This window comes from Bubalus bubalis, chromosome 19, assembly GCF_019923935.1.
Source record: "Bubalus bubalis isolate 160015118507 breed Murrah chromosome 19, NDDB_SH_1, whole genome shotgun sequence".
NCBI lineage: Eukaryota > Metazoa > Chordata > Mammalia > Artiodactyla > Bovidae > Bubalus > Bubalus bubalis.
Genome location: NC_059175.1, coordinates 8,515,661 through 8,539,255, shown reverse-complemented (window position 1 = coordinate 8,539,255; position 23,595 = coordinate 8,515,661). Strand labels below are relative to the sequence as shown.

General features: G+C 34.2%; 1 protein-coding gene across 3 annotated transcripts in view; it reads left to right on the top strand.

The window, feature by feature from the left end:
- TNPO1 (transportin 1) overlaps positions 1-22,834 on the top strand; it is a 95,035-nt gene extending 72,201 nt beyond the window's left edge. For all 3 annotated transcript variants that reach the window (XM_006062107.4, XM_006062109.4, XM_006062108.4), the window contains exons 13-25: positions 254-479; positions 2,696-2,867; positions 3,730-3,816; positions 5,253-5,360; positions 5,494-5,652; positions 5,735-5,822; positions 8,656-8,754; positions 8,987-9,082; positions 11,889-11,964; positions 12,841-12,940; positions 14,932-15,006; positions 15,995-16,137; positions 17,164-22,834. In XM_006062107.4, coding sequence (XP_006062169.1) covers positions 254-479; positions 2,696-2,867; positions 3,730-3,816; positions 5,253-5,360; positions 5,494-5,652; positions 5,735-5,822; positions 8,656-8,754; positions 8,987-9,082; positions 11,889-11,964; positions 12,841-12,940; positions 14,932-15,006; positions 15,995-16,102 — 1,394 coding nt within the window. In that variant the 3' untranslated portion in view covers positions 16,103-16,137; positions 17,164-22,834. The remainder of the gene's footprint in view (positions 1-253; positions 480-2,695; positions 2,868-3,729; positions 3,817-5,252; positions 5,361-5,493; positions 5,653-5,734; positions 5,823-8,655; positions 8,755-8,986; positions 9,083-11,888; positions 11,965-12,840; positions 12,941-14,931; positions 15,007-15,994; positions 16,138-17,163) is intronic.
- The last annotated feature ends 761 nt before the right edge of the window (positions 22,835-23,595 follow it).

Here is a 23,595-nt window from a genome sequence, read left to right as displayed (position 1 = left end):
GGTGTGCTGCAGTCCACGGGGTCACAGAGTCAGACACGAGGGAGTGACTGAACAACAAACCCTACTAGAAGATACTTAAGAGCAGTTAGCTCTCATTTCAGTTATTTAAAAGTTTTGAAACAGATTATTAAATATACTTATTAGAATAGAAATAATTGAATATTTTTCATTGATGCATCTATCATTTTAATATTCACCTGAAATAATTTTAACCAAATTTGAGCACTGAAATATTTGGGTTTTTTTCCGCTAGGTTGCATGCAAGGCATGATTCCATACCTACCTGAGCTCATTCCTCACCTTATTCAGTGCCTCTCTGATAAAAAGGCTCTTGTGCGTTCCATAACGTGCTGGACTCTTAGCCGCTATGCACACTGGGTAGTCAGCCAGCCCCCAGACACGTACCTGAAGCCATTAATGACAGAACTGCTAAAACGTATTCTGGATAGCAACAAGAGAGTACAAGAAGCTGCCTGCAGGTAAGACAAGTTCATAACAAGTTGTTCATGGTGGGAGAAGGGAGTGTGAAGATTTCAGGGAGAAACTAATTTTCAAGCCTGTGATGAAATGTTGATATTAAACTATTAATGGGGTTTTTTTTTGTTATCCATATCTTCCAGCTGATGGTTTTGCAAATCCAAGTGAGACTCTTAACTAGAGATTTGTATTTGCTATTTTCTTCAATTTTTTTTTTTTTTCTCACTGGCTATAACATTAGCATTATCTTTCACCCTCATTCCCACAGATATTTTGAGTGGTTGTGGCAAGAGTCCTGTTCTTGGAGAAATACAAAAGTTTGAGCAGGATTGACTTTTTTAGTCTACAGTCAGCTCCATAACTCCTCAGGAAGTCCTGCGGTGACGACCCATCTGCCACAGTGGTTCAACTCCAGTAACCACTCTTGTCAGTTGCATTTGGGGTTGTCTGTTCGTCAGATCAGCGGTTTCATTACTATGAATATTTCAGTTTTCTGGAATAAATCTTCATGTTCTAAAAATATTTGCCATTTATGTTTATAGTTCTTAATTTTTCAAGTAGAATTGCTTCTACTGTTCACTTTGTTAATAAGGAAGAAATAGCTGCTGAAAGAGAGGAAAGTAAGTTTAAGTGTAGTTAGACTCTACCAGATTTGAAAGAGTTCTAATTCATAATGATATGAAAGAAAGTTAAACAAGGGAGCTTTGGTGATTAATAGCACCAAATTTTTTTTCAAGGGAAGGGAGGGTACACATTATATTTGGTTTCTGGTAGATGTTTCATTCAGCAAGGTTTTGTTTTTTGTTTTTTGTTTTTTAACTAATTGTTAGACATATATAAAATGTTGTGCATACAGTCTCTGCCATCTTAAAAATTTATAGGCTAGTAAGGTATATAATTTGTGGAAAGTGCCATGAAAGAAATATAGTTCAGTGTTAATGAACAAAACTTTAATTAACAAATGGCTTAAGCCTGTCATTTTAGGAAATTCCTGCCCGGCTAGGACAGAATACTATAACCTTAATTTCACAAATGAAGGGCCAGATACACCTTAAAGTCAAGAAAAATTTAGGTATAAGGTGAAGTAATTGCCCTGAGACCCTAGAGCTTGTTCCTTTCTTGTGTATTTGTCCTAACAAATAAGCTACACGCAAACAAATTTCCAATAACAAATGCATTGTGCATTCTTATGTATAGTGTAGGGCTTAGAGAAAAAATTTTAAACTTCACTGAGGAAAAATTGACAAACATAATTGCAATACTTAAAGTATACAACAATGTTGATTTGATACAGATAACCGTGGTAGAACACTTACCAGGATTAACACAGGTAACTCGTTTTTGTGAGAATGCTGAAAATCTACTCAGCAGCTTCTAAGGACTCAATGCTGTATTAACTGTCATCACCATGCTGTGTATTAGATACTTTGGAATTTGTTCTTATAATTGAAAATTTGTGGCTGCCAGCATCTCAGTCCCTCTCCCTCTAAGAGAAGCATTTGAGAGACCATGATACTGCTGTGTTCTCAGACATCTCAAACACACTGTTAAAGCTGCTTCTATCTTTTTGTGGTGCTTGGTATGCAAGTGAAGGGTGAAGAGTTTTTTGGGGGTTTTTTTGTTGTTTTTTTATTGAAGGATAATTGCTTTACAAAGTTTTGTTTTCTGTCAAACCTCAACATGAATCAGCCATAGGTATACACATCCCCTCCCTTTTGAACCTCCCTCCAATCTCCTGCCCCATCCCACCTGTCTAGGTTGATGCAGAGCCCCTGTTTGAATTTCCTGAACCATACAGCAAATTCCCATTGGCTATCTATGTTACATATGGTAATGTAAGTTTTAATAGTTTTAATTCTGGTGTCATTAGTCTGGAACTTCAGTAAAATGTAAACTCCCTGAGAAAGGGGACATTGTTTTGTTCGTTGCTGTATTCCCAGCCCTCAGACACTAAATAAGTAGTAAACACCAAATAAATTGTTGAATGAACCAGCAGTTTTCGACTTTACCATTGTTTAAGCAGATACCCATAAGTGTCCATCTCTTTGAAATAAGTGGTAAGGAATGGGAAGGAAATGATAAAAATAAGTATCTGGTGTGGTGACATAGGGAGATGTGCATGTAAATAAGTATTCTTTAAACTCTATACTTAATTTCTTGTCTCTATTGTGAACTGTTTCTTTTCTACAACAGTAACCTCTCCCTTTTTAAATTATAGTGCCTTTGCTACCCTTGAAGAGGAGGCTTGTACAGAACTTGTTCCTTACCTTGCTTATATACTTGATACCTTGGTCTTTGCATTTAGTAAATACCAGCATAAGAACTTGCTCATTCTTTATGATGCCATAGGAACTTTAGCAGACTCAGTAGGACATCACTTAAACAAACCTGTAAGTATCTATGATGAACCATTATGAGAAAAATCAAATATAAAGCATAGTTATACTCAATATATCATATATTTGAAAAATGTTTAGGGAGGTGTGAACACTTAGTGTTTGCTGCTTTAAGACTATAGGGCTGAAAAAGATCGCAAGTATACTTTTAAATAATATTTTAAAAAAAGAAATACGTGCAGGGTGTGAAAATTAGAACAGCTTATCACATGAATATACCAACACCTTTTTGAGGGACAAAAGGAAAGGGGATAAAGGTTTTATACTCTGGATTTCAGAGTTAAGAATAGAAGAGATGGATGAATTTGTTTGTAAATGGGGTTTAATATTTGAATTTTAATATAGCTTGAAATCCCCTGCTGAAGAATAGACTTCATGTTTATGATTACACTGTAAAACATCTTAAGAAACAGTCTGTGTTTATAGGTTATGCTTAACACTTGGTGCAGGACACTTGTTTGTGGGTTTGCTTTGATGGTTGTTTTGATTTTGTTTGGTAGGGGGTTTCCTAATGTCTTAGATTAGACTACTTGGAATGCTCCTGTTTACATGATGACTGTTTATTGATTTGATTGCAGGGATTCTTCTGTCTTAGTAAGAACATTTAAATGATTATGAATCTTTTTCTACAAATGTCTTTAATAAATTTATCTGTCATTTATAACCTGCTGAACAGCAAGTCATATTATATGTCTCAGGTCATGGGACTAAAAAAATTCAAAGAATAAGTCTTAAAATTCTTTCTGTAAAAATTTTATACAATTACTCTAAATGGATTTTAGTTTTCATAGACTCGGTATGGACTTGTTTACATATGGTAGTGGAGCTTTCTGTGTTTTTCATCATTGTAATTTAGGAATATATCCAGATGCTAATGCCTCCACTGATCCAGAAATGGAACATGTTAAAGGATGAAGATAAAGATCTCTTCCCTTTACTTGAGGTATGCTGCTGACCATGTGTATGTTTGTTAGTCACACAGCTGCACCAGACTCTGCAACCCCATGGACTGTAGCCTGCCAGGCTCCTCTGTCCATGAAATTCCCCAGGCAAGGATATTAGAGTGGGTAGCCATTCCCTTCAGAGGTATACTAGGCTGGCAACATTTAGTTAACCTGTTTTTCATCAAAAAAACACATGTTCAGACCTATAATGACTATATGTAATAAGTGTTAATTTACATTCTGAACCATTTCTGTTAAAATGCTGAATAAACGTGCAACTCCATATAACTTGACCTGTATGCTCAGTCTCTTCTGTCGTGTCCAACTCTGCCCCACATGTAGGGTAGCCCACCAGGCACCTCTTACCTCTGCATGGGATTTTCCTGGCAAGAATGCTGGAGTGGGTTGCCATGTCCTCCTCCAGGGGATCTCCCCGATCCAGCCATTGAATTTTGTCTCTGCATTGCAGGGGGATTCTTTACTGCTGAGCCACCAGGGACAAACTATTGAATTTGTGTTTTCTAACCTGTTGTACTTGATAGTAAATTATCCTTGGAGATCTTTCCATATGAGTGTGTATATATATATATATATATATATATATGTCTGTTTCTACTTAACTGTATTTCTTCATGTAGATATACAGCCATGTCATAATTGATACAGCTTAAATTCTTTAATCTATTGTTTATGCATATATATACTCATATACATGTGAAGTAGCATTGACACCTTTTCTATATAGTTTGAAGTTTTGTTTTTCATGTATTTAAATACTTTTTTTAAACACCTCCCCCCCCCCCCCCCCCCACACCAAGTTTATATGCTATTCAAATAACTGAACACACACTCAAATGTGCCAACTTAAATCTGGATGAATTGATTTTGATAGAGCCATTCTATCAGTCATGTTAAAGGATCAGTCATTCTAGTCTCCCCTGTTATTTCAGGGGTCACCACTTCTGCCTTGAATGGTCCCTACACAACAAAGTAAAAACTTCTGTGACAAAGAGCAATGGCTAATTCTGGGCCCAACAGAATAAGAATAATAATTATAGCTAAATATATTTATTTCCAGGCAAGGCTCAGAATGTGCCCACATTCTGAGATCTACCCACATTATTGACCAAGATGGGAAGATAAATAAATCTCTCATATTTGAGGAGAAGAAATAGGAATATGTAATACTGAAATTTGTTCCTGAAAGATAATGTTCATTATAGAAACCTTAACTTTTTTTTCTGAGGAAACCTCCCTTGACCAGCTAGTAAACTTAGCAGCAACAACCGCATCCAAAAGAGAGGTTTGAAAAGATAAACTGCTATACTACAGAAGAGTAGAAATGACCAGGATTTTATTGAGTACACTTTCAAGCATTTATCATAATCTTAATTATACCTGAAAGTGTTATATGCATCTGCTTTATCCTTTCTAGTGCCTGTCTTCAGTTGCCACAGCTCTGCAGTCTGGCTTCCTTCCGTACTGTGAACCTGTGTATCAGCGTTGCGTAAACCTAGTACAGAAGACTCTTGCACAAGCCATGGTATTTAAAAAAGTTTTTTATATCTCTCCCTTCTTGGCATCAGAAACATTTTTCTAAGGATAGGCGTAATGCATAAAAACATTTTCAGTAATTGGTTTAAAGTAAGTTTTCAAAAAATTGTGTGTAATTTCAGCTGAACAATGCTCAACCGGATCAATATGAGGCTCCAGATAAAGATTTTATGATAGTGGCCCTTGATTTACTCAGTGGCCTGGCTGAAGGACTTGGAGGCAACATTGAACAGCTGGTAGCACGAAGTAACATTCTAACACTAATGTATCAGTGCATGCAGGTGAGATTTACTAAATTAAAATGAATAGAAACTTTTGATTCTCTGTGTCACATTGGGATTAATTTCTGCTTCTTTCTTGCAGGATAAAATGCCAGAGGTTCGACAGAGTTCCTTCGCCCTGCTAGGTGACCTGACAAAAGCTTGCTTTCAGCATGTTAAACCTTGTATAGGTATGAATATTTTCTATTGCTGTGATGTGGTTTTTAACATTATTTTTCATCAGCTGTGGTTTTTATTATTAAACTGAAGTCATGTACTGGTTAATTCTACTCTGACTGAAGCAGGTGGTTTGGAAACCCTTATTCTCTTGTTTCCTTGAATTCACCATCATTTCAGCGGCTCATTAGGTGTTCATGTTGCTGAAGAAAAGTTGGAAAAGTATTGCTTTAGAGTAAGGGACATACCCACCTGTGAACCTTGGTCCTATATGCTAGTTCATAGATACTTCTTAAATGGCCTTTCTTTTTGGTAGAGGTACCCAGAAATAATAATATAATCAGGTTTTCTCATGATAAATCAGCATAAACTGTAGGAAATTTCCGTATTCTTAAAAGTAAATGAATTTTTTGTTTCCCTGTTTTAGTGGCGTAGTGTTTGTCTTAGCCTTTTGTGAAGGTAATGAGCAGTTGCTTGAATAATATAAACTGAATTGCTGTCAGACCCATAGATTAAATCAAATTTTGGTTAATTTTCTTCATTTCTAGACCCCATCATTTACTCTTGGTTTAAAATATTCATGTTAAAATTTTTTTTCATTTGATGATATAGTGTGCTTTGGGAGGCCCCCCTCCAGTTGTTGTTTTTTTTTTTTTTAAGATGTAATTGACATATATCAAGACTTGTGTGTGGATTGAGAACTTTTAAGATCTACTGTCTTAGCAACTTTCAAATAAACAATACAGTATTATTAACTGTGAACTTCCCAGGTGGCTCAGTGGTAAAGAATTTACTTGCCAATGCAGAGGATGTAGGTAGGTAACACAGGTTCTATCCCTGGGTTGGGAAGATTCCCTGGAGAAGGAAATGGCAACCCACTCCGGTATTCTTTCCAGGAAAATCTCATAGACAGAAGAGCCTGGTGGCCATACGGTCCATGGGGTCACAAAGAGCTGGACATGACTGAGTGACTGAACACACACACACACACTATTCACTGTAGTCATACTGTGATACACTACATCCCCCAGAACCGAATTTATTTTAGAACCAAAAGGTTGTATCTTTTGACCTTCACTCAATTGCCAGTTGTATTTTTCAGTAATGTGTTTCTGAACTTGAATAATAACATTAATTATGATGTATTAAGGTAAGGCATCAAGTTTAAGCCTACCTACTCTAAATGAAATTGTGGTGAATTATTGCTTTATGGAAAACCTTGTTCTGCAGATACTTTCCATCTGATTGAAGTTTTTGAGTTTAAATTTGTATGAAAAGATTTTTTTTTTTTTAAGACTTTATAGGTCAAGTACCTTCTTTAAGAGATACAGTGTCTGGTTTTTCTCTGTTTTTAATGTTACAAACCGTGGATTATTTTCTAGGTTAGTTTTCTCAAGAGTAATTTGGCAATATCTGGAGACACTGTTACACAGGGAAGATGTTACTGGTGTCTGGTGGGTAGGGGTGAAGGATGTTTCTAAATATCCTGTAATGTGAGACAGCCCCCTACAATAGAATAATCTGACCCAGATTATCAGTATTGCCGAGACTGAGAAATTGTGAAATCAACTGGTTTATTAGGGATTAAAAAATGATATTCTAATTCTTCATACAGTAGAGAGAATACATATGTAGAGATATTTCCCATATCAATAAATTATTGCCCATAGGTGGCTCAGATGGTAAAGAATCTGCCTGTAATGCAAGAGACCCAGGTTCAGTCCTCGTGTGGGGAAGATCCTCTGGAGAAGGGAGTGGCAACCTACTACAGCATTCTTGCCTGAAAAATCCTATGAACAGAGGAGTCTGGCAGGCTATAGTCCATAGGGTCGCAAAGATTTGAACATGACTGAGTGACTGACTTTGACAAATCATATAGAAGAGGCAGGATTATTGCTTGTTTCTTTATCTTTACCAGTTTTGAACAAATTGATTTCCAGCATCTTGCACAAGTCCTGTATTATATTTCAAGAGTTTAGTTTTTGTTCGTGTTAGTTATTGGAGTGTTAGTATGAACTCCTGACATTCCATTTTTCCTTTTAAATGGAAGATGATATTCAGAGACCACAATCTGACATTAGAGTAAATGTTACTATAAAAACCAAAATCATTGATTTAAAAAAATCTTTGTGTGTGAAAAAACAGCTTTGAAGAAGTTCCTATTGTATCATATTTTCACTTTTAAAGTGAGATATTTAAAATAAAATTTTCTGTCTGATGCCAAGAGAAATTACTCTGACCAACTCTTTTTAATGATACTTAAAATGAAACCAAACTGGGGCTGCTGCTGCTAAGTCGCTTCAGTTGTGTCCGACTCTGGTTGACCCCATAGATGGCAGCCCACCAGGCTCCCCCGTCCCTGGGATTCTCCAGGCAAGAACACTGGAGTGGGTTGCCATTTCCTCCTCCAATGCATGAAAGTGAAAAGTGAAAGTGAAGTCGCTCAGTGGTGTCCGACTCCTAGCGACCCCATGGACTACAGCTCACCAGGCCCCTCCATCCATGGGATTTTCCAGGCAAGAGTACTGGAGTGGGTTGCCATTGCCTTCTCTCACAGCCAGACTGCCTGGGATCAAATCCTAGCTTTGCTGCTTATTATAGGTGGTGCAGTTGGTAAAGAATCTGCCTGTAATGCAAAAAGTACGGGAGTGGGGTGCCATTGCCTTCTCCGAAACTGGGGCTACTTCACATGAAAGTTCAGTGGCCAGATATTTCCTCCTTCATTTTCTTAAGATAATTATTGCCAACACTTTGTTTTTTTAAAGGTTATATTTTGCCTAGGTTTCAGTTTCCATCTGGTAGATGTCCTTTAAAGCACAAAACAAAAGCTTTTTTTTTTTTTCCTAGCTGATTTCATGCCAATATTGGGAACCAACCTCAATCCAGAATTCATTTCAGTCTGCAATAATGCCACATGGGCAATTGGAGAGATCTCCATTCAAATGGGTAAGATTCCCGCCCCGCCAACCCACCCCGCCACCCCCCCACCCCACCCCCGCCTCCCATTTACAAACATAAAAATTTTTAGATAACTTAGTATTTTTGTAATTGCCTTTTTCTAATGAGCTTTACCTATGTAAATATATAACATATCACAGTGAAGGGGGCAACATATTTTGCATTGATATTTTAACAATGAAATATTTCTTTTTTTGTTTCTCTCTCGGGGATGATCTAGGTATAGAGATGCAGCCTTACATTCCTATGGTGTTGCACCAGCTTGTAGAAATCATTAACAGACCCAACACACCAAAGACGTTGTTAGAGAATACAGGTACCATACGACTGAACTGTTAACGGTGAAGAGAAAACGATCTGCCTTGTCATTTTAAGTTAAGATGCGTAGAGAAACCAAAGCAAAGCTAGCTTTAGAAACCCAGCTTATTAATTAACGGGTGTTTGGGATTCTCAGTCATGAAATGAACTGTTTGAGCTTCATTCCATAGCCAGTTTCCAGAAACTTTCCAAAAAACACTTTTTTCCTCTGCTACAGTGTTTTAATACTCCCTAAAATGGACCCCAGCTCAGATAACTATATGAATTTTTCATTAATTCAGAGTAACTGCTAGCTGGGGAGAATTTTTTTTTAATAAGTAAAAATGTAGCCCAAAATAGATTGTATTGTGGTAGTTAGTCTGTTAATAATGGCATACGTATTTTGTATTTTGTTGTATACTTTTCTTCAAATTGGGAACTTGAGCAGTATCTTGTGGGATTTTTATTCAGAAGGCTTGTTTCTCTTTTGCATTTATAGAGAGCATGTTTATATTAAAGAGTACCTTCCATACTATAGAACACATTGCAGGGTGATTTCTTCTTGCTCTGCCTTTTTGCTAATGATTATTTAAAGTGTAAATTTTGTTTTCAATCAGGCATGTCCTTTTCTTCATATACTAAAGACAGTTCCAGCAGTATAGTCATAGTCAATGAATACCTTACCAAAATACTGGACAAAGATTTAAATAAGTTTTTCTAAATAACTTTATCTTCAAAGGTATTTTAATTTTATGGTTTTTAATTGTAGAAAGTTTATTATATCCTAATGTGATTATTGGTATGGAAGGAAGTCTTTTAATTATGAAACAGTTATATGGCTGTTTGGCTGTATGGGTACTGTTTGTATCTTAAAGTGAATTAGATTTTCCTGCTAAAAAGCTCAAAAACTTATGTGTAGGATGGTTATGAAATCTTGTCAGGTGTTTATCTCTTTAGAATGCAGTACCTATACATGACATTCAGATTTGAAACACTTGCCATTATAAAATTACTGTTGAACATTAAAAAACTTCTTATTTATTTTTAAATGTGAATGCATAACTGCAAATAAATGTTGAGTGTAATGTATATTAAAGTTTCTTGTGGGATATCAGCTGGTGAATTTGCTATATAGTTCCTTGAACAAATTGGCTTTATTGATAAGATTATATTCTAAGTATGAATCTACCCTAAGTAAATCAAGAGGTAGTTGATAATGCCTTTCAAGTTGATGGATTGAATTTGTACCATTAAGAAATACACTTGGGATTCACTGGATTATTCTTATCACAAGTGACTGCAGAAAATGTTTCTTATTCCTTACCCAAAGGAGGAGAGATTAATTATTAAAATTGTCTGTGGGTAATATCTGTAGATTTTAGCAACTTAATTATTAATACCATTGTCTTAATATTTCATAAAGTCAATTCCTTAGTGTTTGCAGTTACTTGCTTTTTTTCTAATTAGTATATCCTACACTGAACTTTCTCAATGGACCATCATCTGCTTTATCGCATGTTTCATTGGATTGTTCATACTTGCCTGTTTAATGAGAATGTTGCATAGTTTGTGTCTTTTGAACATAGGTTTTCTTTCTCTTGCTTCATATGAATCTGCTGGATTTTAGTATTATCTGTGTAGTTTGCTTCAAGTAATCCTTAAACATTTTTCTTTACCCCCCTCCCCACCCTTTTTTTATGAAAGGTTAACCTGTAAGTTTTTGAGAGAACACCATTAAAGCACCTCATGGTTTGTTTTCTGTTTGTATTTTTTTTCCCATTGTGTATAAATGTATTTATATGTATGTACCTTTGAACTGCACAATGCAGTTCTGAGTTGCACTTGTTTTAGCTCTTTGTAAGTTCAAGAACTTAACTGAATTTTGATGGTGAATTTATATTTGATTGATTCCCACTTCAGATTTTTAAAAATAAAATATTAGCATGTGATCATGTGTTTTATTATCTATCATTTTGTGCTGTGCATTTCATATCAAGGACAGAATATTTGTTCCTTTGGTCCACATATCACATGCCATTACAGTGGACTAAATTTTCCTTTTGTCAAATAGGACTTGAAATTAGAATTGTTACCATTAGAATTGTTTTTTTGGAATGGGATTTTGACATAGCACAGCAATTCTCCAATCCATTTATTCAATATGTACCATAACACCTAAAATTTGATCATTGATTTTGATGTCAGGCAAGAAATGGTCCACTGGCTTATTTTGGAAATGTTGGCAAACAAACCAAAAATAAACCAAAATTTTGATTAAATTCCTAGATAATTGCAAAGAATAAAAATCACTTTTAAAAAGCAGTATGAAGAAGTGAGAAAGATTTTAACTTCTGAGAAGTATGTTTGAATAGACAATTCAGAAATGTAATCATTTACATTTATTATTTCTTGGAGGGGGGGCTAGATTTCATTATTAAACTCTGGAATTTTAACTGACTGTGAAGGAAGAATCTATAGCTATTTAATCCGCTCATCGTTTTTATTAACAGATTATCTTTTAACACTTGATTGAGCGAGAAAAGCAGTTCATCCTGGTTTTTGGTGTTCTCTCAATCTTTAAAGTTTTTTTAATTCCTTTTGTTTTTCTTTTTCCAAGAGTATGCCATATATGTTGCTGCCCCTTATTATAGGGGGTGGTAATAAACAGCACTGGTGAAATCTTATGTTTATTATCATACACAAATTCTGTTGGTTTCTGTTTCTGAGTTATTTGTTGTTTTTTCTTTATTTTTTCTCCTTCCCCCTCATTTGCTCATGTCTTGGTTGGCGTTTGGTGGTGTATAACCGTGATTGCGTTACCTTAGCAATAACAATTGGTCGTCTTGGTTACGTTTGTCCTCAAGAGGTGGCCCCCATGCTACAGCAGTTTATAAGACCCTGGTGTGTATTATTCAATCTTTTTTTTTTAATTCATTTTTCTTCACTCTTTCTTTCTCTTTCTATCTCACTTTTAGATATATTTTCAGTTGGTTACAAAAATCACAATCCTTAATCATTGCCAACCATGTGACTAATCTTGTCCTATCGGGTTTGTGAGGTTTTCAGTAGCATCGTCATGTATATTTATTTTATGTTGTGGCTAACGACTAATTGATGCATGGGATAAGATTGTCACATGCTTGCTGTGTTAAAAAGCTTGATTATACATAAAAAGCATTTAAATATCCACCAGTAAAATAAAGATGCATGCAAATTCTATAAATTTTAGGTTTCTGCATTATGTTTACTTTTTAGAATTAATTTGAAAATTTGGATTGCATTAAGAAATACATGTTTAAATTTGTTATGTATAAAAATCTTATTTGCTTGTTAATGTAAAAATTAAACATCTACACCATAAGTTATATAGTAATAGTTTCTATTGTGGCAGTATATCCTATGTTCTGCTTCTTTCAATTGACAGTCTTTCAAGTCATTTTTAGTAGTGTTTAATGGAATACAAGTCATAATACAGTTTTAAAAATTGATAATTTACTCTTGGCTCAAGCTAATTAATAGTGTAAATGGGAGATTAAAATCAGTTGTTATTACTTAGATGCAATCTATTGGTAAGAATTGTGAATTTGAAGGTTTTCACTGTATTGAGACTAGATGGGCCTAACATAATATAGTATGAGAAGCTTAAGCTTTATGAAAATTCTTTGAATATAAACATTATCTCTACTCTGGTGCTTATTCCATTAAATACTGTCCATTAGAATTGTAGTTGAACTTACTTTTTATTTAAATGCTAAACTCAATTCTATAATTTAATAGGTGCACCTCTCTGAGAAACATAAGGGACAATGAGGAAAAGGATTCAGCATTTCGCGGGATTTGTACCATGATCAGTGTGAATCCCAGTGGAGTAATCCAAGTAAGATGTTCATCATAAGGTTTTATTTTTTAATGTTCTGAATTATTAAACTTTAAAGGAAGGGAGGTATTTTTAAACTATAATTATGAAAATATTATCTGTTTTTACTGAAGATACTGAAACGTGTTTTCAATGTATATTTCTTAATACCTTGAATTGATAATATCTATTTTTATTTTTTAAATCTTTTTTTCTGTTGTGGCTTATAATAATAACAGATTGGAAGAATAAAAGTTATATTCTTGACTTGAATTAAGCCAAAGTTTCTTTCATCCTTTGAGATCTCATTTATTTGTAAATGCTTCCTAAAACAGTGAATGTAAATTTCCTGAGTTTGAGGCTCTCTATATTTAAGAGAATGATTAAATAGGATACTCTTTCTCTTATTTAGTAAATAAAAGAGTTCTGAGTCAACCATTATAACTGCTTTAACTTTGATTTATTATCCTTATTTTGTTTCCTATACTAGTTCAGATTATATTTAGACATCTTTAGCATTTAAAGAATTATTTGGCAACAATACCAAACGTGAATCTGATCAAACGTCTGGATCCAACTTACACGTAAAATGTAAAGGAACATGTTGATTGACACCAGATGTATGAAATCAACAAAATACAGGCTGTGGGGCTTTAGGTTAAATGCCCCACATTCCTCAACAGATAGAAATTGTAAGGAAAAGAAAGTGTAAGAAAGGTTTTCAAGAAAACCTTTCACTTTTAAGAGATTGGTGCTTGGAACATTTTTTTAATTGATGTGTAGAAAATAGGCACTGAACCATGTACACAAAATAGAACTGGAAAATAAAATCTTTCAATTTCACTAGCGGCAAAATAACCTTCTGGCATTGAGTTTCTTGGTTTTTTCCCAAAGCTTAAGAACTTTCTGTCACTTTAAATATGTTTTAGAGGTATCTGATAGGTAGTATATACCATATCAAGAAGGAGCATTTTCCTATAGGGATTTTTTTTGTTGTTGTTTTGCTTTTTGAATTAATGTTTAAGAACACGAAAGTAACACATGTGTAGTCATGAAATCACTACCAATTACAAATTTTGCATGATTATATAATTTAAATTTTTAACATCAGCTTTCAATATTGGGAAGACATAGGAATCATAATTTGAATACACCATAGATTTTAGGCACATGCATTTTATTTGCCTAAATATGTGTTTTATGTACATATTTTGATATTAGTGAATTTTGGAGTTAATGAGGTTCTCTGAATTTAATAGTAAAATTTAAAGTAGTCTGTATCTCACACCATCAGCAATATTTTGTATGTTGAACTGTTTCAGTAAGATAGTTGAGATTGGAAAATACTTAAGTGGAGTATTTCAAGTATATACCTATTATCTTGTTCTTTTAGTCAGAATAACCTGATTGTCTTTTAAATAACAGTCTAAGCATTGGGAGTTTTTTTTGTTTGTCTGAGTTGAGTTGGATTAGTTGCTATTGGTAACTGCATAATTTTTGTTCTAACTTAATGGTCATTTCATTTACATTTCTGTCTGAAGACGGATCTTGAAACTTAGGCCTATTAATTTTCATATACTTTAAATAAAATTTATTTGATGTATATTTAACTAGCTTAAAATTATTTCTCAGCGATTCAGCACTGTAAAATTACTGAATTTATAGAATTCTTTAATTCTATAAATGAAGGTTTTTTTGAACTGGTGCTTACTTGATGTTTTCAGTCTTTGCTGATGCTATGCATTTACTAGACTGGGGTTTTGTTCTGTAATGTAAAATGAAATACAAGAAGGCACTAAATTCTAATATAAACTGTATGAGTTAGATATTCCTTGATAAGGTGGAGTCTTAAGGACAACCATTAAGAAATCACTTACAATTCCTTATCATAGTTGTTATTTTTTTTTTTTTACCTAGAATTCTCTTGGTATATATTCTGAGGTTTACATATGTCTTTTGTAGTGTTTGACAAATATAGTATCAATATAAGATGTATTTCTTGCTTATTACAGGATTTTATATTTTTTTGTGATGCTGTTGCATCATGGATTAATCCAAAAGATGATCTGAGAGACATGTTCTGTAAGGTAACTAAAAAGTCTTTATGATGCATATCTTGTAACTGTTGCAGTCCTAGTTGGGAAATAAATTATGTTTTTATTTCATATGAGACTTAGACTCTTTGAGTCAGTTTTGGTAGGCTATGTAAACTTTGTTTTGGTAAAGAAGTTGACTTTCTTTTCTTGATATACAGTCGTGACTTTGTTTCAATAGAGTACATACTTTTAAAATGTTTTCTCAAGCAGTACCACTGATTGGTGTAGACCCATTATCCCAGCTATACTAAATAAGTAGTTTGTTAGTTGCCCAGTTGTGTCCGACCCTTTGCAACCTGTCCCCTTGCCAGGCTCCTGTCCATGGAATTCTTCAGGAATACTGGAGTGGGTTGCCATTCTCTTCTCCAGGGGATCTTCCCGACCCAGGGATCAAACCTCGGTCTCTTGCATTGCAGGCAGATTCTTTAGCATCTGAGCCACCAGGGAGGCCCATGCAAAACAGGATATATTTTCAAAAATGACTGACTAAGATTGGAGTATAATATGATCTGTTGAACAAAGTCAGTCTTAGTAGTCAAAGCAAGGATTAAACCTGTCTGTTTCAGTAATGCGCCTTTGGATTAATTCTAGTCACCCCTCAATAGTGAACTATATAGTTGCAACAATGAACCCAAAGCTTTGTATATTTTCAGTTTGAAAATATGGCATAAAAATTTTAATCCCTTGGGTGGATTCTATACCTTTATGCTTGCTTTTCATTACTATTTTGGCAAAGTTGCTTAGAGTACTTCTTTTACTAGGACTCTTAACTGAATTCTAACCTCAAAGCAAAGTGTGCAGTATATCCTATGAGGTGCTTTTGGGCAAGACATGGAATGATACAGATTTCAACCAAGTTTGAGAATACTTTAAAATGAGTAAAATTTTAGAATAATCAATAGTGTTTGATTTCAGAAGCTATGCAGATACAAGTTCCTCTTTTGTTACTGATTATTTAATGATTATTTACATTTTGCAGATCCTTCATGGATTTAAAAATCAAGTTGGAGATGAAAATTGGAGGCGTTTCTCTGACCAGTTTCCGCTTCCCTTAAAAGAGCGTCTTGCAGCTTTTTATGGTGTTTAATCTCATATACTTAAGCTGCAGTCCCAAAATTAGGGGTAAGTTGTAAGAAATTTGGAATTTTTCAGGATGGAAAAACTTGTTAGGACTTCAATCTAGAACTACTATGAATAGAATAAAAGCTGTTTGTTTTCCGCAGAGGTTGAGTAGAAGGGTCTTACATTTGACTTAAAATTGACTTATGTGAAGTCTACAAATTGATTTATTTATTTATGAACCAGCAAAGCAAGATAAAATGCATGTTTCCACTTTGAATCCTCTTGGAAGGAAATCCAAGTTGGTACGCTAGTTAAATTTCAACCTGTCCTTTTCTTAATTTTTTAAAATATAGTCTTTTATATATTAAGAGCTTTCTGTGTTGTGAACTTTAGGGAAAACCCAAGTAGAACTGGAACTCAATTTAGTCTCAGTAAAAATAATTATTCAATATTTATTCTTCATATTTTATTGAGTCCCTACCTTGTGCCCAGCACTGTTGTTTTTTGTTTGTTTGTTTGTTTGTTTTTTGAAAGATTAATTTTTGATTTGGGGTGGTAAAGAGGTAAGTCTACCTGGACTCTTGTTGTTTCAGTTTTTCTGACATAAGTCAAACTAACAATTCTGGTATTTTAGCCTTAGTTCCCTCATTAAGTTATTTTAAGGATTAAATACTGTGCTATATGTGGTGCCAGGACTTAGTATATTGCCTGACACACTAAGTTGGCTCTTTTATAAATATTAGAAATATGGGTGATAATGTTTTAATTCAAGAAATAACAGCTGCCATTGAGATCCATTGTACAAATAGGGATAAAGAATTAGACTCATGTCATCGTACAAGCCATATTTCATCTGTTTAAAGTGCTGCACACGTCTCTGCCTGACATCACTTTTTGTATCTGATGCAAGAGACAGTTGAGAGCCATGGGAGAAGGAAGCAACATGGCTTCACTGACCAGCGTGATCTTGGGCAGTTTGTCCAGTTTTTCATGTGGTTGTATTGTTACTTGATTAATTTTATGTTCCACTGGTCTTACAAAAGAAACAATTTTGTTTAAGTATAAAATTGTTTTGTTTTGTTACAGGTCCTTCAGTCTTGGAGACTATGAGGGAGCCTCTGCACCCAGGGAAAATGTTACCCTTTACAGGGGGGAAGGGTAAACCAGTAGGGAATACAGTACAATCCCAACCCTACTGGGAGGGGCGGGAGGGAGGTGTTGCCGTCACTGTATTAAGTCGATGTTGGGAAACGTTTTAACATCTGGAGCCTTTGTGGGTGGAAATCTATCTCCAATTACAACTCTGCACTGGATGTGAAGAAGCAAAAAAAAAAAAAACCTATCTACTCACAAAACAGTACATTCTGGAATATTATGGGGAATTGTACCAAAACAAGAACCATATAAATGATGCATAGGGATAAGAAAGAAGAAAAATTCTATAGCGCACAATAAAGGAAACCTAAGAATGGGGATTAGAAACAGTAAAGGGTTTTGTTTTTGGTTTTGTTTTTTTAATTTAAAAGGTTTTATAAAATTTCCCACATGATGGGGCCTTGTTTTTTGCATGCTGATGAAGAACTACACAAATGAAAGCTAATAGAGTTAAAATCAGCTTGCCTACCCATAGTAGAAGCAGGTTCTTGGAAGTTACAGTTTAAGGTACCCCAAAAAGTTGGAAATAAAACAAAACAAATTTAAACAATGAAGCACCCTGTGAAATGCCAAATGAGTCACTCCTTTTACCTTTGTGGGGTGGGCAGGGAGGGAGGAATAAATGGGGCTGGACATATCAAACTAAAGATTGACATCTTGATTTTTCATTAAGACATTAACGTAGTGGATATAATTTGATGGTTGTACATCATTAGATTTAATTTCTAGGCCAAGATATTGTTCTTTTTAAAGTGCAGTTTAAGGTTCAGGCATGCGTTCTGGCTCATAGTGATTGAAAGTACTTTAAATTAGTGGGAAAGTAGCATGCTTGCATCACATAGGTGAGATTGGTATTCAGTTACCTCTGTTGCGCCAGTTTGTGTTGCAGTTTACCGATTCAATATAGCCCTGCATTTAAAATTCCTTTTTAAGATTTGTGAATTTTATTTTTATTAAGAATATAGATATAAAGTACTGTAGTTTACAGCTAGGCCTTGAAATAATCTTTTTAGGATCTGTTAGGAATAAGATTGGTATTGTATCGTGTGTAACCTGCACAATGTGGAAAGCTGATATACCTGTGCAAAATCTTTGCCTCTGTGCTGTCAGTGTGGTGTGCTTTCTGCATGGTTATATACTACTAGTGATTTTATCAAAACTTCTCTAAAACTTAAATTACATGGTAAAAGATCTGTAAGAGGCTGCATAAATGTTAGTTGGCACATAAAGACAATTGTAGAAGTTGAAGACATGATTGCTATATTTCAATGTTTATTCCCACTCAACATATTGCCTTCTAAGCTTTCTTTTTTTGTTCAAAGCATGATCTTAAAGATATGTTTAAGTTAATGGGTGTAATGCAGGGTTCCTACACTGTATTGGCGCATGTTGGTGGCCCTCGGTGCCCTAGACACATGCACACGGGGTGCAAGTAAAAAGCTACAGAGTGAAAGTGGGTTTGGATCCTCTTCATTTCATTTGTTTAGCTTTTCTGTTGTTTTTCTCTACTTACATGTATTCCTGTGAATAAATCCTTGTTAAGTTAACCCTTTACTTTTCCTTCCATGTGTATTTTCTTATATACTGTGAATGTGAAAACCTAACTGGTACACTTGATCTTGTGTCCATATGGAAGTGCAAGTCTTTATTAATTTGGATTGCCTGAACAGTGTATCCCATGATGATGAAGGAAAATGGAGAGATTTTTCTTTTTAACTCTGCTGGTCAGAGATGAAGCCACACCTTTCCATTTTTCAATGCTGCATATTTAATCTGCAACAGAAATGTTAAGCCATAACAACCTTTTTATATTTTAGTTTGTCACCTTTGCATTGCAGAATAAATACTGAATAACCATTTTTGTAAGCAGTTGCTCCTCTTTGCATGGTTCTATTCCTCTAAAGGTGTTGAATGATACAGCCATTGCACTGAAGTTTGAGCTGTATGCGTGTGAATTTATAAATACCGTTTGAAAAAAATTCAAATGCATGGTAGCATGCAGAAAGGTTTTTGTTGTGTGTGTGTGTGTGTATTTTTTTTAACATGTTCTTTCACCTTCCTCTCTCTACTTTGGCTTTGCAAATTTCAGTCTGTAGAGCCTGAAATTAAATCATATTTTTAGTGTCCAGTTGTTTTTAATCGTAAGTTGGATCCAAAGGGTATGTAGCATTTTGCTTTCTAGTACCATTGCCTCATTGGGAGCTCAAAATGTGCTTCCTAGTTAGTGTTTAAAACCTGATTAGGGTAGCTGTTTTATCCTCAACTTCTAGTGATCTGTAGTTCTCCAAAACTTTTTAATATGGGAGATATTTTAATATTCTGGAATAAGTAGTAAAGATTTTAAATTGAGAGAAAAGACAAAATTCTCAAGAACTCTTTTAAAACATACAAAAACAGTCTTCAATAAAGTTATCTGGACCTGTGATTGACAATTCTGTATTGACTGAAAAGCATTATTGTTACCTAATTGAGTGGAAAAATTAATTTCTAATTATATATGTAACAAGTTGTGCCCCTTTTTTGTAGTCCGTGTGTTTTTAAATTAAAAGGAAATTTAACTTAAAAATACAACATATAAATAAATAGACTGCAACCTGAGATGGGGTTGGGTTTTGGGGTTCCCCCCCCCCTTGAGGTTATAGTTTCTTCCTAATTGTATTTCAGATACATAGTATAACATAGGAATTTGCAGAAGCCATTTAAGTTTAAGTTATCTTTTGAGGTAAGCTCTGATTTAGCATTTATTCTGATAAAACTTAATACATCATGGGATATATATATATATATATATAAAGCAACTTAATTCTTGTGGTGTAGTCTTAATAGTTTTGAATGTTGACTGAATGTCTATGAAATTGTGAGTTTGTCTTTGTTACATTCCAGTGTTTCTGCCTCTTGGCATGCTTAAAGCACGGCTTACTTCATCTGCTCCTTACACACTAAAGTGCTGTTAGTGTGCTCAACTACAGAAATAGCCGCTGCTAAGTGATGTAGATTTTCTACTTGAATATTTTTATGTTGTAGGAACCTCAGGAGGTCAGTGTTTACTGTTTTATATGCCTTCTTTTTCCTGTTTGAGCTTCTCTCTTTGAAGGATTCTAACAGAACAAAAGCTGCTGATCAACCTAAGTTGGAAACAGAAAGTGTATTTAATATAGTTTAAATGCATGTTTGCCAGTTCCATGTTACAGTCCATTAGTAAGTGAACTTAGTGCCACAGATATTCATTTATTCAGGAAAGAACTTTGCTTTTTGTATTGTCTAATCTCTTTAATAACTTCATACTGTGTAAAAAAAAAAAAATCACACTTTTTTATATTTTTTGGTTGATTATTTTCCAAATAATCAACATGTAAATAATCTTTAAGAGCCAGTTCTGATGCTTTACATTATTGCTACTTGATTTTGTGACGCAAGTTAGATTTCAGAAGAATAGATTTTAAAACACTTAACCAAGCCATTATTACATCTTAAAAACAAAATAAGTAGCATACATTTTGTAATTAACATATTGATAAACACTGTGATTTTTTTTGTTAAGACTTTTTCATTGATCTGAATTGCTTAAATTGCATATATTGTAAAATAGGATCAGATGTATATTTTAAAATAATCTCAACTGACTTTCCTCTATTGAAATGCTTTGTCTACTCAGTTATAAAATATTCAGATACAAGTTTTATCTCAGGTGAATACTCTTGTATCCTTCTTTCTTTGGTGACATATGCTTATAAAGGGTCATCATACTTAACATTCTTTGGTTTTGTTTCTTTTTAGTGTATTTCATGAAGAATCTTTCCATTTAGTCTGATTTTGTAATTCTTAGTCTAGCAGACCATGGCGGTATGAGTCCTTACTGACGAGCCCTTTGGCATGCAGGCTTACCTTGAAAGGGAATTCAGTCTGGTTCTCCTTTTCTCCAAACTCTTTTTAAGATAGTAGAGTGGAAAATTTTCTGTTGTGTATTAAATTACCCTGCATATAGCTGAAATGCCAGAACTAAACTAATTATGTCTTAAATCTTTTAGTCTAAATTTAACTTAAATCCTTTGCCATCAAGAAAAAAGTAGGTTTTTTTGCTCCATATAGTTCATCTATATTATTCATATTGAATGTATTAACAGATAACGGTGCAAAAGCATTCTTCCCAAGAGAAGAGTGTATCATGCATAACTGCAATTTAAATCCTTCTTTAGTAGCCCTTTAAACTACACACAGCTTCGCTTATTGAATTCGTTTTGCAAATCACACAAGGGGGAGACACGTAACTGTCACTACTAGCGCTGCCACCGCAGTGTGGGCATTGAAATCGTGATGCGGACTGTGGTCTTAAGGTTAAGGGCCTAAAAGAATCGAGAATAAAAGTCAGATCAATAAAGAGCTGTTTAACAATACTATCTAGTAATACCATGCAAATGCATTATATTATTACTTAGTCATACTGTATTAGAGATGTTTCTAATGTCTCTTAAAAATTCAGTTTTATTTAAAAGTTTCTCTCACTTGTACACTTTGCAGGTGACTTGTGACTAATTTTTTCAGTCTTACATAGATCTTCCCCCATTGGTATTATATGTGAGGGATTCTTTATCTTTATGCCTAATTATTATGCTTATTAATTTTAAGATACACATGTTTATTGTGATTTGTATCCCAGAATGTATTGTTTTTATTTTTTTTTAATGTGTGCATGATTTTGAGGGAAGTTAAAGTGGTGATTGCTTGTTTCACCTCTTGTACATTTTAAAATCAAACCAAATCTATTTGCCAAGCATTATATCACTAACTAGGAAAATAGGGTTTTTCCCTTTTATTACTATTTTTGTTCATCTACCATAGAATCCCCTTGAAGATGGCTTGGTATTTTTCACAATTAGCTATTTTGCAAGTCCAATTATCTTCTAAAAGCTTACTATAATACGGTTAGCCTGTAAGGCAGTGTTGATTTCCTTCCCAATACCAGCCTCAAAAAGGGGTTCTGCTGTTCTTTCCCCATATTGCCTCATTGTTCCTCTGTGGATATATAACCAAATTAAGATTGGATGAGTTTTATGGAGATAATAATAAGACAATACTGTATAAGTAATTTTACTTAATAGATTATCATCTGTGAGAAGATGTTTAAACGTGGTTAATGACTTCATATTATAAAAGTTTTACACTTAATATTCATGTTAATATTGGGTGCAATAATTTAGTAGTTACAGCTTTAGTTATAAATAACTGGATCTTTCTGCTGACAACTTAGGTTGTATGAGTTACGCTTAAAAGCTTTAAATCTGATGTTTCTTGTACCTGCCACACTATGTTAGAATGTGTCCTTCAAACATATCCTCCTGCAACTTCTCAAACTGTACTAAATTGATATTTCTTGAAGTCAAACTCTGTGCTAACAGATCTTCATTTTAAATAGAATACGGTTTTAATTTTTGATAAGCTGCTGAATTTTAAAGAGAGTTTTTTGGGGCCACCAAATATTTTGGATCATGCAGAGAATATATATTGTACTGTAGTAATTTTGTATTTACATTTGTATGATGTGACATAATAGATGTGAATGTTAATCACTGCTTGACTATGTTAATAAAGTTGTTTAACTATAGATGTTTCACTCTGATTTTTAATGACAGGAAACGAGCTTTCTTCCCCCACTCCTCCCCCCATTTTGGGTGCAGATAGGTATTGTGTTCCTTGTTTCTTGTTTTGAGGGGCCTGTTTTTTAGCTTACACTTTAGTACACTCTTGTTTGACACCATCTATTTTTTAAAATTGAGTATTAGTTGTATAGTGTAGTTTAAAAAAAACCTATTTTCCCTACATTTAACTTCTGTTATTGATGTATTTCTACAGAGTTGATTCTAGGTTCAGCTTCCATTGGGGGAGGAAGAAAAGATGATGCTCTGCAAAAAAAAAGAAACTAAGTGAAGTCGTGAATAAAACATTGAAAAGGATAGATTGCACGAATGTGTATGAATGTGTGGCCTATTTAGGCTTTCTGGTCATCCTCCAGAAAAGATAAAAGACTTGTAATTTTGGAAATTAATATTTACAATAGCAGTAGTTTCCTCTTAAGGTTGTGACTTGTTATTATAGTTGCATGTTATTAATTTAAAATATAATTATTTAAAAGGAAATGTGTACATAACTGTCAAGTGCTTTTTTTTTTTTTTTTTTTTAAGAGCAAGCAAAGTGCCTGAGGTGAGATTAGTGCAACCCAGAAAATTTAAGAGAAATGGGACTTGGGATTTTTTTTTTTCCCCTTTTGTTACTTGTGCATGGAAACATTGAGTTACCTTACTTGTGTTGGAGAAGAGTGGGAGGGAATGACATCTGGCTATCATGCTGTTCTAAAACATCAAGAAA